This window comes from Notothenia rossii, assembly GCF_949606895.1.
Source record: "Notothenia rossii genome assembly, chromosome: 4".
Lineage (NCBI taxonomy): Eukaryota > Metazoa > Chordata > Actinopteri > Perciformes > Nototheniidae > Notothenia > Notothenia rossii.
In genome coordinates this window covers 27,025,024-27,040,219 of record NC_136902.1, presented here as the reverse complement: position 1 = coordinate 27,040,219, position 15,196 = coordinate 27,025,024, and the positions used below count along the sequence as shown (strand labels likewise).

General features: G+C 40.3%; 1 protein-coding gene across 3 annotated transcripts in view; it reads left to right on the top strand.

The window, feature by feature from the left end:
- Window positions 1–15,196, top strand: part of sema3h (sema domain, immunoglobulin domain (Ig), short basic domain, secreted, (semaphorin) 3H) — a 79,785-nt gene that overhangs the window by 25,133 nt on the left and 39,456 nt on the right. For 2 of the 3 annotated variants that reach the window (XM_079674534.1, XM_079674533.1), the window contains exons 3-5: window positions 4,781–4,935; window positions 10,302–10,364; window positions 11,249–11,368. In XM_079674534.1, coding sequence (XP_079530660.1) covers window positions 4,781–4,935; window positions 10,302–10,364; window positions 11,249–11,368 — 338 coding nt within the window. Of the gene's footprint in view, window positions 1–4,780; window positions 4,936–10,150; window positions 10,199–10,301; window positions 10,365–11,248; window positions 11,369–15,196 lie in introns of those variants that run through there. The other variant, XM_079674535.1, reaches the window with a different exon arrangement.

Here is a 15,196-nt window from a genome sequence, read left to right as displayed (position 1 = left end):
GTTGTGTCAGACCTAATAATGTAGTGGTAACAATAGGCCAATAAGGGAAGTCATCAAGGTATAGGGATATGTTATGGGACAACATTGGGACATTTGGTTCAGTTGATAATGAGTGTTGTGTTGCAAGTAGTTGTCATAACTCAAAAGTCATAAACAACAAAAGTTCTGGGAACTTACAAAAAAGACAATGTTGACAACTTGGGTTTAAATCCATAGTTTTGGTCATCATTCCAGCTGATTATGATACAATCTGGCTGTTAAAATGCATTGCTAGCATGTGGGGATGTGGTGACTCTGGAACAAAAGCAACGTTTAAACCAAACAAACAGAAATCCTGAATGCATAATGCTGCTGTGCTGATGCGCCCACTGTGATTAATGAAGGCAAGATCAGTGTGAGGCAAAAACAGTTTACCTCTCTGACCGTCGGCTGAATATTAATCACAAAATACCCGTGGCTCATAAGCGTGGATTTCCCACTGAGCTAAAGTATAGGTTTCTACTTTGTGCCTGCAAAGCTTTTCCTCCTACTGTGACTGTTTCAAATTATTTCGCCATTTCCATTGAGTCATGTCTTCCTCTCGCTTTCTCCTCTCCTCATTTTCTCTCTGCTCATCCATCTCTTGTGTTTTCTCCCGACTGTCAGCATGTTGTTTCTCTTATTACTGTCTGCAGCATCGGGCCATCTTTCTCTTCTTCTTCCCCCTTCATCAGACTTTTTTCTGCCTTGCATACTTCCCCTTCTTCTCTGAACTTTGTTCTACTCTTCTCCTAGCACCTAGTCTTCCCACCTCTTTCTCTCACCCGTCCTCTACCCAATCATCATTTCTCACCCTGTCATCATATCGTCTTTTCCTCTCACTTTTGCCTCTTTTTTCTTCCGCCTATCTCCTTTTCCTCCTCAATTCACCTCTCTATCCATCCTTATTCCCTCTGTTATTACGGGGCCATTTCCCCTCCCGCTCTGGGCTACTCTTCCCCTTCATCCTCCTCTCTCACTTCCTCCTCAATCCTCCCATATGCCCATCATCCCCCCCCAGCCCTGTCTTCTCCACATGAGCTCTCGCTTCTATCCTTGTTGACCTTTCCTGCCCAATCTCCACCTGTCTTCTCCCATCCCTCCTCTTCCTGCTCCTCCTCATCATCATCCATCCATTTTTATTAATTTCCTCCATCAAGATTTCCTTTCACTCCGCTCTCCTCCTCCCCTCTCCTCTTCCCTTTTCCTCTCATCTGTCTGTCATCGTGTCATGTTTTGACATTTTTCCTATTCTCATCTCGTATCTGTTTTCGCCCATCGGACTGTTTTCATCTTCTTGTCACTCTGCCCTGATGTTATCCCCACAGCTCTCCCTCCTCCTATTTGGGATTTTAGATTTTTTATTGTACCCTTCTCGCATTAATTTGCTGTTTTATGTCCATAGTGAAGAATACAGATGTTCAAAAACTATTTCAGCATTGCGATACAAGGATCAGATCGGACAAGTTCAACTAAGTTTTCTCTGTACCAAAGGAAAAGTGAAACTGCTCTAGTAATATTGGGTCCTGTCCGGATCACTTAATTACATTGCTGACATTAAATACCAGCCAGTAACTATAACATAAAAGTCACATGAGCTCCCAGCATGCAGCTTGTTAATTGGGCAGTGTTTTTCCAGACCTGTCACTCCACCTTATTAGACATTTTGATGAAGTTGGACCAGGTCCAATGTCCTGATTCAAGTTCTTGTTTACGAGTTAAGCATGATGGACTTTCCACATTCTCTTTGTCCGGTGCTCATGGCAGTTAAAAGCACGTGAGGAGATGGCTGAATATGAAGTTTAATATGCAAAACACAAGGGTACTATCTATCGGTTTGTTTTCTCGATGAATCGTTTGGTCCATAAATTGTGAGAAGATAGTAAAAAATAGCATCATAGTTTCTAAAGGTCCAAGGTGATGTATGGTTTAGCAGTCTAAAACGGAAAGATACACATTTAACGTGAGAAAGAGAAAAGCACAAAATATTTATATTGTAGATCCTAAAAAAAGCCCCTGTCCATCTGCCGGCAAAAATGACTAAACGATCAATTGATAATTTCCTTTTTTGCAATTGTTTTTCTGTCATAGTTACCAAAGGACGAAATATCAATACTTGGGTTACCGAGGCAACGAGATAAACAAGAAGAACTAGCTGAATTGACCCTTTACTTGTTTTATGGTTATTGTGCCGTTTATTCAGATTAGATTCAAAATCCCACAAAAAAGACTCCATGGTCCAATGTGGTTATTTGATAAGACCAGAATTTAGCATGGCCCTGTCTTGTTCTTGAGTATTATATTTGTACAAACTGATAAAAGCATGTTCAGTGTGGAATCTCACCCCTCTCTCCCTGTCTCTCCTGTCATGTCTTCATCCATCCTTGTATCTGATTCCAGTCTGTCACCCTTTCAGGGTCCTTCTCAGAAGTGTCGTCTCATTTATTATTAAGTCTTTCGAATCGATCTCCTGCACCTCAACAGGGTCCCACTTCTCAACCTCTCCATTCTCCCCTTTTTCTCTTTCCCTTCTCTTCCCCATAGTGTCAATCTTCAACCAGTTTCCTTCATCTATAAGTCTCTTGATCTTTTCTAAACTCTTTTTTCTTTTTCTAGCTCACATGTCCACTAAAATGATATGTAGCAAATCAAGAACATACGGCAAAATGTTGAAGACATCCTGAGTCATTCATTACCTCATTCTGAGAGCCCACATCTGCTTCAGTCAGCTGTAAAGATAATGACTATGTATTCGGAGAGGAGCGTATATGTGGGTATAATGTAGAATAAGGGGTAACCACAGTGCGTGTCAGCAAACCAATTTATATTGGATGAATACTTGATATTTCTGTTTGTTAGGCTGTTAAAATACTGGGGAAGAGGTAGTGTGACTAGCAGTTTCCATTTTATAACTCATAGTCCTACAACAGGATGGTGTTGGCTAATTAGAAATTGAAGTTTAAGCTTTATCAGAAAAGTACATTTTTAAGCTTTCCATCACAGGTTTATGTTTGCTTTGGATCCTTACAACTGATAGAAAGTCATTGAATTTTAAGGGATTTTATTGACCCGATCATATTCTGATGATCTTATTGTCAGTTCAGATTAATCTGCGTGAGGAAACATGCCGTATTTTTGAGAGGGATTCGCACTGCAGAGGAGGAAGCACCACTTGAACGATACAAAACTAAACATGATATTTTTTAATAAGAGTGAGCTGAGTTTGCTGCCGCAGTGAAAGATGATAAATCATTAATAAGTTCTTTAAATATTCCATTGAGTGAACCAAAATGGTGTGCTAAGGCAACATTGGGGAATAATTAATCTTAATTACAAGCTGTATTATTATCTCATATATCCCATTCCTCCTTTGGGTCTGGTTTATACACTCAAAGTGGAAACTCTTCTGCCTTTCGTCCCTTTGGTATCATTTGCTAAAAGCAGAAGGGCCAGGTTGCTTAACAGGAGAATGCTGCGTGCGTTTCACTAACATAATGTGCCCAATTTTTGGTGTTTTGAAGTTCAAACCGTGTTTCATAAGCTCAGTCTGCCTCTCACTGCTATTTAGAGCTGCCAACGTGTGAAGCCTGGTTCTGCTTCAGAGCCTATACGTTTGTGCTTTTAGCTTTGTGAGGCCATGCCAAGTCCGATCCACTGAAGAACACTTGGCAGTCAAAATATAAAAGTTAACACAAGACAGAGAGACGTGTGGTGTTTTCATAGTTCTCATAGTTCTCATAGTTCTCATAGTTCTCATAGTTTACACGGTGCAACATTCTTATCATTTTAAAGCGTTTAAGATGCGTGCTTTGTTATCAAACTGTCTGTCTGGAGATGTAGTTTAGGTACAGTGTGTCTAGGTTTGATTATTCACAAAAAGAGATTGTAGCTACTTTGGTTTGACCTGAGTGTGTATAGTGTGATGATAAGACAAATAAATCAAACAAATAGTGCGTGTGAGGAAGATTGAGGGTGTTGTGAAAGTTAGTCTTTGACCATTTTCTAAGTTTAGGTGGTTGTCTGTTATAAAAAAGAATTCTCTCAACAAATCTTTGCCTTCGGTGCTGTCTTTATCTTTAAAAAAATATGTTTGGATTAATTGTTGTTCCATACCCATGCATAGGTTTGCCAACAGGTGGAAATGCATTACAACGGCGCAAAACATTTCCATTAGGAGTAACACGCTGCCTCATGAAAACGCTGTAAATATAAAATGCTACAAAACAAAAAAGATTCCAAGAAGCTCAAAACTAAACAAAAACGGGGACACTAAAAAGGGACGCACACAGCTGGGACCGCAGCGATTGTTGACGTTTGGGAATTATAAAGTTGGCCAACTGTCACTGTTTACAGAGTTAGTCCGTTTCAAACTCTGGCCGTACCAAATAACTGCACTGGACTGATGATAGTATGTCCTCACTGTAGTGCTTTTTGTAAAGATTGTGAATTGTGAACAAATGATCTGTGAATGGAAGTGTTTTGGCCAAAGCAGCGTGTCTGCACCTGTTTGCCACCATACAAGCATGTGTGTAAACCACATTTCCAATTTTTATGATGACTTTACTCTATTCGCTAATATTAAGCCAGAATTAGACGTCAATTGGCAAACTTTTACTTCGCATAAATACTAGAAGCAGTTTGGAACTCATTACTTGGTCTTCTAATCTAACTCCCTACAAGAAGTGCTTATGGTTAATTTCTTTCAGATTTCCTTGCACATTTTCGATTCTAATCCTTCATTTGTCTTCCTCTCCCTAATCAGAGCTGATCCAGAATGGCCGCCTGCTGACGATGCCCCTGGTGGCCGGAGACATACAGTATCTGCTGCCTGACGAAGACAGGAAGCGCCTCTACGTGGCCATGAAAGATAACCTGCTGTCTACCAGTCTGGATGACATAACGCAGAACCCACGCAAGGTTAGAGCTGGAGGACATACACACACTCATTTTCACATACCACCTGCGGCAAGGTGCATTACGACACACATGCCAAAGATTGTAGATGAATGCTTGGAGATAAACACAGATAATGAATGTGTGAGGGCTTTGATGGGACTAATTATGATTAAAATGAGGAAGAGGAAACTCACACCCCTCTGAGCGCCTATCTGTCTCTAGTTCCTTGCTCTTATTACAGAAATCAGTTTCTTCCTGAGTCCCCTGCTTCCTGGTTTTTACCTTCTTTGACTCTAATCAAGAAGAAATAACTTTCCACATAGTCATAGACAGAAACAATGTTTAGTAGTATATTACACAATCTGTCCCTCGCTCCAACTTGGCCTCTCCATAAAAGCTGCAGTGTTGTGACTGTTCTATAAAACATCTTCAAAATGTGGATTTATTTCTTGGCCTCTCCACCATGTGTTGTTTAGTTTATCCACTGATAGTTGGAGGGATTTCAAAAGCCTAAAAAGCCTGTGTTAGTTGTAGGACTTAAAGGTGCCCTGTGGATTTTTCTTGTAAACAAACAAAAGGGATGTTTATATTCAATATTACTCACCAAAACACATTGTGTACAAACATGAGGTCTCAAAGCATGTCAAATGCATTTATTTTATCGTAAAACATTTGCAAAACCGCAAAAGCATTATAAATCCATCAATTTTTACATCCACATTTACTAGCTTTCAGTCGTCCTCTTCCCTGCCTTTCATAGCGCATTGTTGCATATTTTGGCACGTTACTGCAACCCGTTGATCGCTGGAATAGTGCGACGCCATTGGCAAGATGTATCTGTGTGTGTATGTGTGTGTGTGTGTGTGTGTGTGTGTGTGTGTGTGTGTGTGTGTGTGTGTGTGTGTGTGTGTGTGTGTGTGTGTGTGTGTGTGTGTGTGTGTGTGTGTGTGTGTGTGTGTGTGTGTGTGTGTGTGTGTGTGTGTGTGTGTGTGTGTGTACGTGTGTGTGTACGTGTGTGTGTGTGTGTGTGTGTGTGTGTGTGTGTGTGTGTGTGTGTGTGTGTGTGTGTGTGTGTGTGTGTGTGTGTGTCCGTCCTTATGTGTGTAAACAAAATTGAGGCCAACTCATTGCAAAAACATTTCCATAGGGCAATGGAGGTCTACTAAAGCCTTTTGAAGCTTAAATATAACCAAAACTGCTACTAGCAAAGAAGCATAGCATTCTTTTGTTGTCTCATTATTTGTCACTTTCCAAAACGGACCAATACATAACAAGATAATGGGTTCAAGTAACAAATAATTTGTTTCACATTTTCCAAATTCCTACCTCTGCCGGCCACTATTATACCTTTAAAGAAAAACAGCAGACATGTGGAAGCCTTTTTATTGATTTATTATAATAGTGAGGGCTTCTGCTCACTTGCCATTTCTGATTTAGTCGATTTATCCATTTCGTTTTAAGTTTAAAGACCAGGATTTTACCATGTTGACAATCATATACAGCTTCATGATATAAACCTGAAAACCCTGAGGTGGACCCCCTGCTCTGACCTCTCGGAGTTCAGATGGTCAAGTTCTCACCCTGACACAAGTCTCTATTCCTTATGTGTGTTGTTACCATAAGAATAATACAGCAGAACCACCATTTTAATTTCAATCGACATAGCATAATGATAACAACGGCGGCCATTTTTATGTGTTGCATAGCCATTGCGACTTGTAGAGCGGTCAAGGACTCACAGAGGTGAGGTTTTGCAGTAAACATACAAAGGCAGAGGAAATAAGTGATATGAATTGACTTTATGCGTCAGTCACACACTCACAGCATTGGAAAACACATTGCTATAATTTTCTGTGAAGCGTTAAAACATGGTCCAATTAGCAAGTTAACTAACAAGCCAGCTAGGTAGCTTGCTTACTGTTAGCCAGCAGAAACTCTGGGTAGATGTTAACAGCCCCTCTGCCTAGCTTCCACTGCTCCGGAGAAAGGAAAGCTAATTAGCTAACTCTGCGACTCCAGAGCTGGGTCCACTCTTTTTCATGGCGAGACGTGACCTTACTTTGTCCCCACTGACTTGACAACAATCCACATTTTCTTCAGCACCAATCAAAGTACCACAGCAAACCGTTTAATGTGTGTCCAACTCTGTACAATTCTCCTTACATGGTCGCTACACACTTAGTTCCTCCAGTGCTGCTTGACAAAGGTTTAAATGACACAACATGTCCAACCCGGGTGTAAGACCAAAACCATGATTCCTAGTGAAAACAGAGCATCTTATAGCTGCATAGGGAAATAAAATATGAATGCAAACTGTTACATATAAGTTTTAGGTTTATATGTATCCAGCTTCATGCTGCAGCTAGGATTTTGAATGTAGACTGATAAGGTGACGTTTTTTTCAACCAGTCTGCTTAGGTTCAGGGTTACAGAAAGGACAGCGTCTGTGCTGCTTTTTTAAAACCCTGCAGACTCAAATCAATAGCCTCATCTGTCCGTTGTACACGTAAGCTATCAGATAACTGGCAGGTTGGCAAGCAGACAAACTACTAGTGAAGCAGACAGACAGACAGCAGTCAAGCTGGCCAGCCACCCACTCAGCTAGGCAACCGGCCAACAAAAGATAGATAGTCATATCAAACTCGTAACTCAACTGTGTGCTGGCTGTAAAGTCATACATCTGTACATACAGTATTTATAGTCTGTTTATACTGTTCCAGCTCGGTGCAGTTCTTCCCTTGTGGTGTTCAAACCACTCACAGTGCCATATTCTCCACATTCCTGTTTGTTTTCTCTGCTACTGACACCCAGAGCTCCTTATCAGTGCAGCTTGAGGCCACTTCATTCCTACTTATGTATTGCTTTCTTTTCATGATTTAAACCTTACACGTACTTTTTATATATGTGCAGTCTTACTGACTCAATAGAACTGATTTTGGCACCGAGAGATGGACACGTAACCAGATCCTCCGATTCATCCCATTGCAGGGCAGAGTGCCAAACGTGACGCGGTTGCCTTCAGTTGCATTTTTACTTTGATCAGACCAAAAACCCTCAAGACATTCCTTCTGTGTGAGTGTGCAGCTGGCAGCCCACAGTACACAAAGGGTCACCGAGGGTTTGAGTGTGTGTTTGTGGCTTTTGTTGCATATTTATTCTTTATTCATTCTCCGTACTTCTTTTGTTTCCACTTTCTTTTCTTTCTTTCTTTCTTTCTTTAAATGAGTCATTTCTAATAAAAATCTTTTATACCTTCAGATTTTTCCTCCCGGTGAGTTCTATATTTTGCATAAACTGACAACCAGCACGCTTTTCCCAGAGAGGTACATTTCCATTACACAGGGTCCTTACCTGGTGAGAATCCTTTAGTGGTGGTCCGTGTTCCTGTCAGTGTGTGGTATTTGAAGATAAGGGGGAAACGTGGGCTCTAATCTAATCTGATCGTCTCTGCTCTGCCAACGGCTCTGCGGGAATGACTACACCAGAGAGCCATTACTGGACGGTCAGAATAAATTGTTTCCTGAAAGCACCATCATTTGTCATTAGTCCCTTTCAAACAGTTGATGTTACATTTTCTGGATCCAATATCCACGCACATATCACATCTTATTCATGTGAGTATTAATGATGATATTCGAGAAGTTCATTTGTTCATTGCCACTTTTAATTTTAGAGTTAAGTTCCTGCATTTCCTTCAGTGAACTTTGCAGTTGTTATGGTATGTAGAGATAAGTGAGAACGATGAGTTGTCATATCAATTCAATCTTTGCATGAATGACTGACTCAGGGAAATATTTAGATTAGTCATGTAGCTGCCATTTCCCATGAAGCCATATTTTCACTTTCTCTTTTTTCTTTATCAAAGCCCTGTCTATTATTTGTTGCCCTAATCGCTTGACATGAAAGCAGGGAATTTTATAAATATATATACTTGTCATTAACATAGACACAAACAAGGCAGTTTTATGAAATAGAGACAACAACTGAAGGAAACATGTCATTAGTATATCTAGTTTTGTTATTTATCAGTCCACTGGTGAACTAATCTTTACTTTGATTAGAAATAATATTTTTCATTGGTGATTCTCTTAACTCAACCCAGGATGAATCTATTAAAAAAGCAAACACACACACACACACACACACACACACACACACACACACACACACACACACACACACACACACACACACACACACACACACACACACACACACACACACACACACACACACACACATGTAACCTGATTCCTGAACAACCTGTTTATTCAGACATAGGGATTCAGACAGTTTGGAAAAAAGTGAATAAACACTGTCTCATGCCTTCCCGAAATACCTTAATTGGTTAACATCTGAATATGTGGCTTCGGGGCACTTCTGACAGGTTCCATTGCGTACCTCATTTCTGCATTACAGATTTTTCTTTCTTTTAACCTCTGGAAAAGTGTCATTTTGTTGGCAGATATGCACAGGGCAAAGAGCCTACATACATTATGAAAATATACAGATTTTTATAAGTATAGTGAACTGGTCTGCTGTGGAACGGCTCATGATTGGAAAAAGACATGACTCATGAATGTTAGCTTCTGTGTGGGCACATTGCTGAACATAAACAAATCAGCCCACATTTTTATTACCTAGCCAGACTGCTGTTCTTTTTAACATAATATTTATAATTACATTCTCAGAAATTAGGTCAGAAAAACCTTTAATTTACATCAGACATTCTGGAAACTTGTTACAAAGAAAAAATCAAGTTGACATGACATAGAAAGAGGAGTTGAAATTCAGTTTGGGTCCTTAGATTTGGAAAAGGTGCTCTCAAAGTCTATAAGCAGGATTGATTAGCATTTTAACAATGGAGTCTGCTATAATGCCACTCTAAGCCATAGTTTACTGCTGTTACAAAACTATTTGCTAACTAGAACTTGTGTATTCACATGAATGATAATGGTTTACATTTAGACAGAGGCTTGCTTATTCATTAAACAAGAAAATGAACTGATAGCTTTTTTACAACAGTTGAATTATTGTGCTCATGTTGCTGTAGCTAACACTGCAGCCACAGTCTAACAATAGATGTATTTGTCATGTTGCCACCATCACTGCCGCTCTGACAGCTTGCCTCATCATTGGATTCGGCGTTGCTGCCAGTTACTTTTTATATTCTCCTCCCTGAAGCTGCCTCCCAAGAGGTATTCAAATCTGCCTCGTCTCTTCATGTTGTTTAAAATCTAGATTAGTCATGTTTCGCTGCCTCGTTCCCACCTCGAGCACAATGGTGACATATTTTTATCAGGAAAATGTTGAGTGAGTAACAAACACTGTTTTTAAATATCTTTCTCCCCCTCTTTTTCTTTCTTTATCTCTCTCGCTCTCTGTAGCTGTACTGGCCAGCCAGTCCAGACCGAGTCCAAGAATGTCTGATGGCTGGGAAGGATCCAGAGGTGATTCAGCACAAACACACACACACACACACACACACACACACACACACACACACACACACACACACACACACACACACACACACACACACACACACACACACACACACACACACACACACACACACACACAACACACACACACACACACACAAACAGACACACACACACACACACACACACACACACACACACACACACACACACACACACACACACACACAAAAGTATGATTGCATAAGCAAAGCAACATGTACCATAGTGTGTAGCCGTAAACGCAGGTGAACATTTATATATCTGTTCGGATCAGAGTTAAAATCAGGTTTAACATCTTTTTTTCTTATATTCAATGATATACTCTCACGTAAAAAAAACAGTGAAGAGATCAGTATCAATAAAGCAAGACAGTGGCATGGTAGATTACAATCTGGAGCGGAACTAAAGCTGAATGCTTCTGATTCATTTGACAACAATAAACAGGCAAGACAGCTCTGATCCTGGCAAAGTTATCAAGATTCAGGTTAGCTACATTTATTCAGACGACAAAACATGTCCGGGACTAAATGGAAAGACTTTGACAGAGAAGAAAAAGACAGGTGATGCTTATCAAGAAATCAAATCTTATTTTTTGTTTGGTGTAGCCACCTTTTTTCATAGCAAACTTGTCACATCCCCAACAGATCCTACCCTCCATTATGTTATTTCAATATAATTCAACCAGGCTCGTTTTGTTACTACTTTCCCAATATTGTTACTTGCTGATAGAAATGCAACAAATTCATATAAAGTAATCACTTACTCATATATGTAATAAAGCATTTACAAATATAATTTCTTCATACTCACATTGTTCCCTCTCAATGTGTGTTTCTCTCTCTGTCCAGTTGGAGTGTGCTAACTTCCTGAGAGTTCTGCAGCCTTTTAATCAGACCCACCTCTACGTTTGTGGCACTGGCGCCTTCAACCCCCGATGTGCGTTCATAGCTACAAGCATCTTCCAACAGGTAATACTGCAAGCCCACATATATACACAAACAATGACTTTCTGAAGACACTTCACCAGTTAGAAAGTAGTCCATCTGTCACATTTAGAAGAAAATAGCTTTAATTTCAGTTTCCAAGATACATATTTATAGTACTCAGAATGTTGGTAAATATATTATTATATATAACTGTCAGATCAGTATCAGAAGCCAAACAAACTTGATGTGGAGATCCATAGTTTGAGTCTCCCCTTCTGCGCCTTAACATACACTGGCCGTTTCTCAATGTCGAGTAAACCTGCTGCAGAGCCACTATTTCAAGTATACTACGTCATCGAGTGGCACCTAAGGACTGTTTAAATGCATGTAAAATGCCCAGCATTCGGCGTCACTCAATGACATAGTATAGTTGAAATAGTGGCTCTGCAGCAGGTATACTCGACATTGAGAAACGGCCACTCACTGGCCACTTTATTAGGTACACCTGTTCAATTGGTGGTTAACGCAAATATTTAATCAGCCAATCACATGGCAGCAATTCAATGCATTTAGGCATGTGGTCATGGTCAAGAGGACCTGGTGCTGTTCTACTGGGATTTTCACACACAACCATCTCTAGGGTATAAAGAGAATTGTCCGTAAAAGGGAAAATATCCAGTGAGCGGCCGTTCTCAGGTCGAAAATGCCTTGTTGATGTCAGAGGAGAATGTCCAGACTGGTTCAAGATGATAGAAAGGCATCAGTAACTCAAATAAACACAAGTTAAAGCGAAGGTATGCAGAAGACCACCTCAGAACATACAACACTTGGAACCTTGAAGCAGATGGGAAGACCACACTGGGTGCTAGGAACAGGAACCTGAGGCTACAATTTGCATGGTGTATCTCATACTTACTTGCTGACAGTATGGAGTAAATATGAGCTGTTAATCACCCCAGATGAGACTTGAACCCACAGTCCCTGGCTTAGGAGCCCAGTGCCTTATCCATTAGGCCACTGGGGCTTTGCACACCAGATCTTTAGCGTCTCACCAAATTAGTTTGACTACAAAGTGGCTATAAGGGTTATCGTACTATAATACAATGGCTACACGACGGAATTGCGAGGTTTTCACGTAGTCGTGTTGCCTTCCTAAGACAATCGGGCAGCTTCTTGTTTCCTTCGTATTGTCTTTGTGAGGCGGAAAATGCTCGATGGCAACGATGACACGATTTTTTGGCATGCCAAAGATTTTGCCACCGCTCACGAAGTTGCTGCCGGAGCCTGAGAAACTCCACCGGCGGTCATACAACGGCTTAAGATGCCCTCACGAATGGCCCGATGTTGCTACGATCAGAGCCGAATTTGAACATTTCCTTTATCATATGTCCATCTGGTGTCAATTTCGGGACAGTGTGAGAGGGGCTTTACGGAGTGAAATGACCCGGAAGTAACTCAGTAGCAGCCGTGATAAGAGCCGTTCGAATTCTCTCGATCAGGGGTGTCAAACTCAAGGCCCGGGGGCCAAATCCGGCCCGCGACTTCATTTTATGTGGCTCCACAAGAGCTTGCAAAGAATATATATATGTTAATTATACGGTTACATGCCGATTTACAGAGGCTCGTTGCCCCTACATGGAGCAAAATGCATCTCAAATTTGACTTTTTTCTCAGAATTTGACTTTTTTTCTCCTAAATGTCACTTTTTTTCTTCAAAATGTCACTTATTATTTTCAAAATGTCACTTATTTTTTTTGATTGTCACTTTTTTCCCAGAATTTGGCTTTTCTTTTTAAATCATTTTGTTACATTCTCACTGAAGAGACTTGCAATTACTTTCCCTAGACTTCTGCTTTCAGTCGTAGTTAATCATGAAGTTATTATTACCTTATCCGATAATCCAATGCAGAGGCAATAATGTAATATAATACATTATTTTATATATATGATATATTTATATATGTATTTTTATATAGTTTTAAAGTTACAACCGGCCCTTTGAGCGCAACCATAATGCTGATGTGGCCCACGATGAAATTGAGTTTTACACCCCTGCTCTAGATGATAGGAAAGGAGGTTTGAAACTTCCTTTATAACCTCCTTTAGCTTAGGAAACACTGGACCTTGCTTTACGAAGGGAGAGGAGAAAATGCTGCCCCACAATGCCTTGCGGCCGCAACATTTACAGTGTCACACAACATTCGGCCATTCACGGAAACAACCGATTATGACCGAGAAATTATATCATGAAAGTTACAGTGCTTATTAAGCATTTTAAAACGTATGTGGTAAGTTGCCAAAGTGCTTTGTTTTGAACGTTCATCAGTATTATGATCAAAAGGAGAAATGTGAAAGTTAGTTTTTACGGAAATGATAAATAATAAAGTCAACATTTCACAGTCTTTACTGAGCTGTGCAGGGTTTGTTAAACTTTTAAAATATGTTTGAATTGTGATATACACAGCAATAGATGTCTATAATAAATACATTTGTATTTATTTTAAGATCTTTTCATACAATAATACATATTGGGATCATTTGTATTAATGTGCACCGGAGGGAGAGGGTGACGAGCATAAGTTTCACTTTCCTTTTTTATTTCAATCACAACCTCGTTCATGAAGAATATGTTTCTCTGTTGTCCACGTTCGTAAAGCATCAGCAAAAGCATCAGAGCACGGTGCAGAGTCTCTGGATGAGTTTACAGTAGTCTGTCGTTCTTATTATACATTCATGTAGTCCGCTGTATAGAAAACTGTAGTTTCCCCACGGCAAGGCGCACATTTATGACGTCCGCTGGCGCATCATAACAATGTCGGACGGTGTAAGTGCAGTCGGATTCTCAAAGTACAGTCTCTTTTCCTAAGTCGTTTTGAATTCTCCTATCCACTATTCCTTAACCCTGTGACGTTTCACACAGAGGTCAAGGAATAGACGATAGTAGCTGATTTTTGGACTATTCAGCTGCAGCCAAGGTTTATACCATCAGAAATCGTCATGTTTTCAGCATAATTAATAGTCGATCACCCCAGATGGGACTCGAACCCACAATCCCTGGCTTAGGAGGCCAGTGCCTTATCCATTAGGCCACTGGGGCTTTGCACACCACATCTTTAGCGTCTCTGAAAAATGTGTTTGACAAGTGACAATAAGGGTTATAGGCTTTAGTCCACAATGGCCCTCAGGGTCTGAGCCACTGTTACCCCCTTTTCCACTGAAATGAGTTCCGTGCTTGTTCCGCACTGGCGATGGTTCAGTTCATAATTGGTTCGCAATGTGAGCCAACTGCGGCATCAGTCTGCTTTTCCACCAACCAAAGCCCTTTAGGAGCCACGTCATGACGTCACAGTTTACGTCGCTTAATTTTCCGTTCGAACCACTTCGTTGGGAAAGGGGTATATCAGAGATGGCACAACAATAAAAAGACAGCGTAGTGATGTTTTCAGAGTTGGCATGGGCTGAAGGGTAACGTTTTCAATAGAAAGCCTGCGTTACAAATTGGTTGAATGATGTTTGAAAGACATTTACGTTTATTTGCTAAATATATTATTATATATTATAAGTATCAGATCAGTATTAGCAGATTAAAAACCTTGATCTGGATATCACTATTTTGAGTCTCTCCTTCTGCGCCTTAAAATGTGTGCAGGCTTTCCCAGTTGATAAAATGTGTTAGCTCACAAAATGTAACTGGCCTTTTCACCTTTATCACATTCAAACGATGAAACTCCTTAGTTAGCTATCCTATAAGCTAGTTTCAAGCTTTTTCTTCTATGATCTATAATATATAAACAGGTTTTAAATAAATAACGTCAAAACAATCAAATAAAGGAAGCAATGCTGTTCCTGCCACCCACCCACCCACTGTAC